Source organism: Micropterus dolomieu, unplaced genomic scaffold, assembly GCF_021292245.1.
Source record: "Micropterus dolomieu isolate WLL.071019.BEF.003 ecotype Adirondacks unplaced genomic scaffold, ASM2129224v1 contig_14420, whole genome shotgun sequence".
NCBI classification, from domain to species: domain Eukaryota; kingdom Metazoa; phylum Chordata; class Actinopteri; order Centrarchiformes; family Centrarchidae; genus Micropterus; species Micropterus dolomieu.
Window position 1 is genome coordinate 187 of NW_025743406.1, and position 1,585 is coordinate 1,771.

Below are 1,585 nucleotides of genomic sequence, written 5' to 3' on the forward strand. Positions count from 1 at the left end.
CACAAAGACGCAACATTGCTGTAAACCTTCAAATCCAAATGTGAGTCTTTAGTCATTGTTAACCTGTCCAGTAAAAACTTTACCAGGAAGTTTACCAAACTGTTAAAGTGCTTAAATATTTAACTTCAGAGAACACTGACCTAGAATGATTGAAGAGAGTGTTTGTATTTGTTCTGATCTTTGGTCAGTACGTATTCTCAATTTAGAGTAACTTGCAGTGGCAACAAACTGACGCAGATTATTTTTTAGTAATGGAGATATTAGATGTGTTTGTCCAGACATCCAGCTCTTTCTCCCTGTTAGGGGCTCTGGTGGTCCTGCTGCTTCTCTACCTCATCTCCTCCTCCAGCTTCAACTCGCAGGAGATCAGGAAAGAACCTCCAGGACCAAAACCACTTCCCCTGCTTGGGAATCTGCTGCAACTCGACCTTAAGATACCCTACAACACATTATTGAAGGTGAAGAAAGGGCTGGAGAAGGTTTTTTATTTCAACTGTTATTACCTTGTCTGCTTTACCTGGTGTTTGTGCGTTAAGCAAGAAAATGTTGTGACTTTGTTCCCCTTTTTTTAGCTTTCCAAGAAATATGGGTCAGTGTTCACCGTCTATTTGGGACCCAAGAAAGTGGTGGTCCTGGCTGGATACAAGACAGTGAAGGAGGCACTTGTCAACTACGCTGATGAGTTTGGAGACAGAGATCCAATGCTAATTATGCATGAAGTTATTAAAGGAAATGGTAAGGAAATAAAAAACTGAGCTTTTGACCAAACATTATAATTGATGTTTAGAAAATATTTATAGCCTTTATCCACGTTTATAAAGTTGTTGAACTACTTCCACTCAGGTATTATATGGTCCAATGGCGATTTATGGAAGGAGATGAGGCGCTTTACCATAACCAACCTGAGAGACTTTGGGATGGGCAAGAAGACTTGTGAGGACAAAATCATTGAGGAATGTGACTATCTTCTTAAAGTGTTTAAGAAATATAAGGGTAACTGTCTTTTTATAACCAGCTGCACGATAAGCAACATTTCTAGCTTTTGAAAAATATCCTCAATCCTCATTTATAGATTGTTTCCCTTGTTGCAGGAGAAGCTGTTGATACGACTGGGCCAATAAACTATGCAGTCTCTAACATTATCTGCTCCATTGTTTATGGCAGCAGATTTGAATATGACGATCCAGAGTTTACATCCATGGTAGATCGAACAAGCAGAAATAATCAACTATTGGGGACCCCATCAGTACAGGTTTCTGAAGTTTCTGAAGTTTATACTTTCAACATAGTTCTTTTAATACTATATGTATGATATATTAGAAATTGTTAGATTTTTCACCTTCTTTCTAAAAAGATAATACTATCTTAAATATTAATAGATAACGTATTTTTTTTTTCAGGTGTATAACCTGTTTCCTTGGATTGGAAAATGGTTTGCCGGCAAAAAAGAATTCCATAAATCGTTTGCTGCCAATATTAAACAGAATTTACAGCTGTTCAGTCGTTTGAAAGAGACCCTCAATCCACAGATGTGCAGAGGCTTTGTGGATGCCTTTCTGGTCCACAAGCAAAATCTGGAGGTTTG

At 38.0% G+C, this 1,585-nt stretch overlaps 1 protein-coding gene across 1 annotated transcript; it reads left to right on the forward strand.

Moving 5' to 3' along the window:
* Positions 1-251: 251 nt before the first annotated feature.
* On the forward strand, positions 252-1,580 carry LOC123966850 (cytochrome P450 2K1-like; the record flags this gene model as incomplete). Its single annotated transcript, XM_046042950.1, is given in 5 exon segments — positions 252-458; positions 573-735; positions 844-993; positions 1,092-1,252; positions 1,401-1,580. Coding segments are annotated over 5 exon segments (861 nt in total), but the record flags the coding sequence as incomplete, so codon positions are not given.
* Positions 1,581-1,585: the final 5 nt, after the last annotated feature.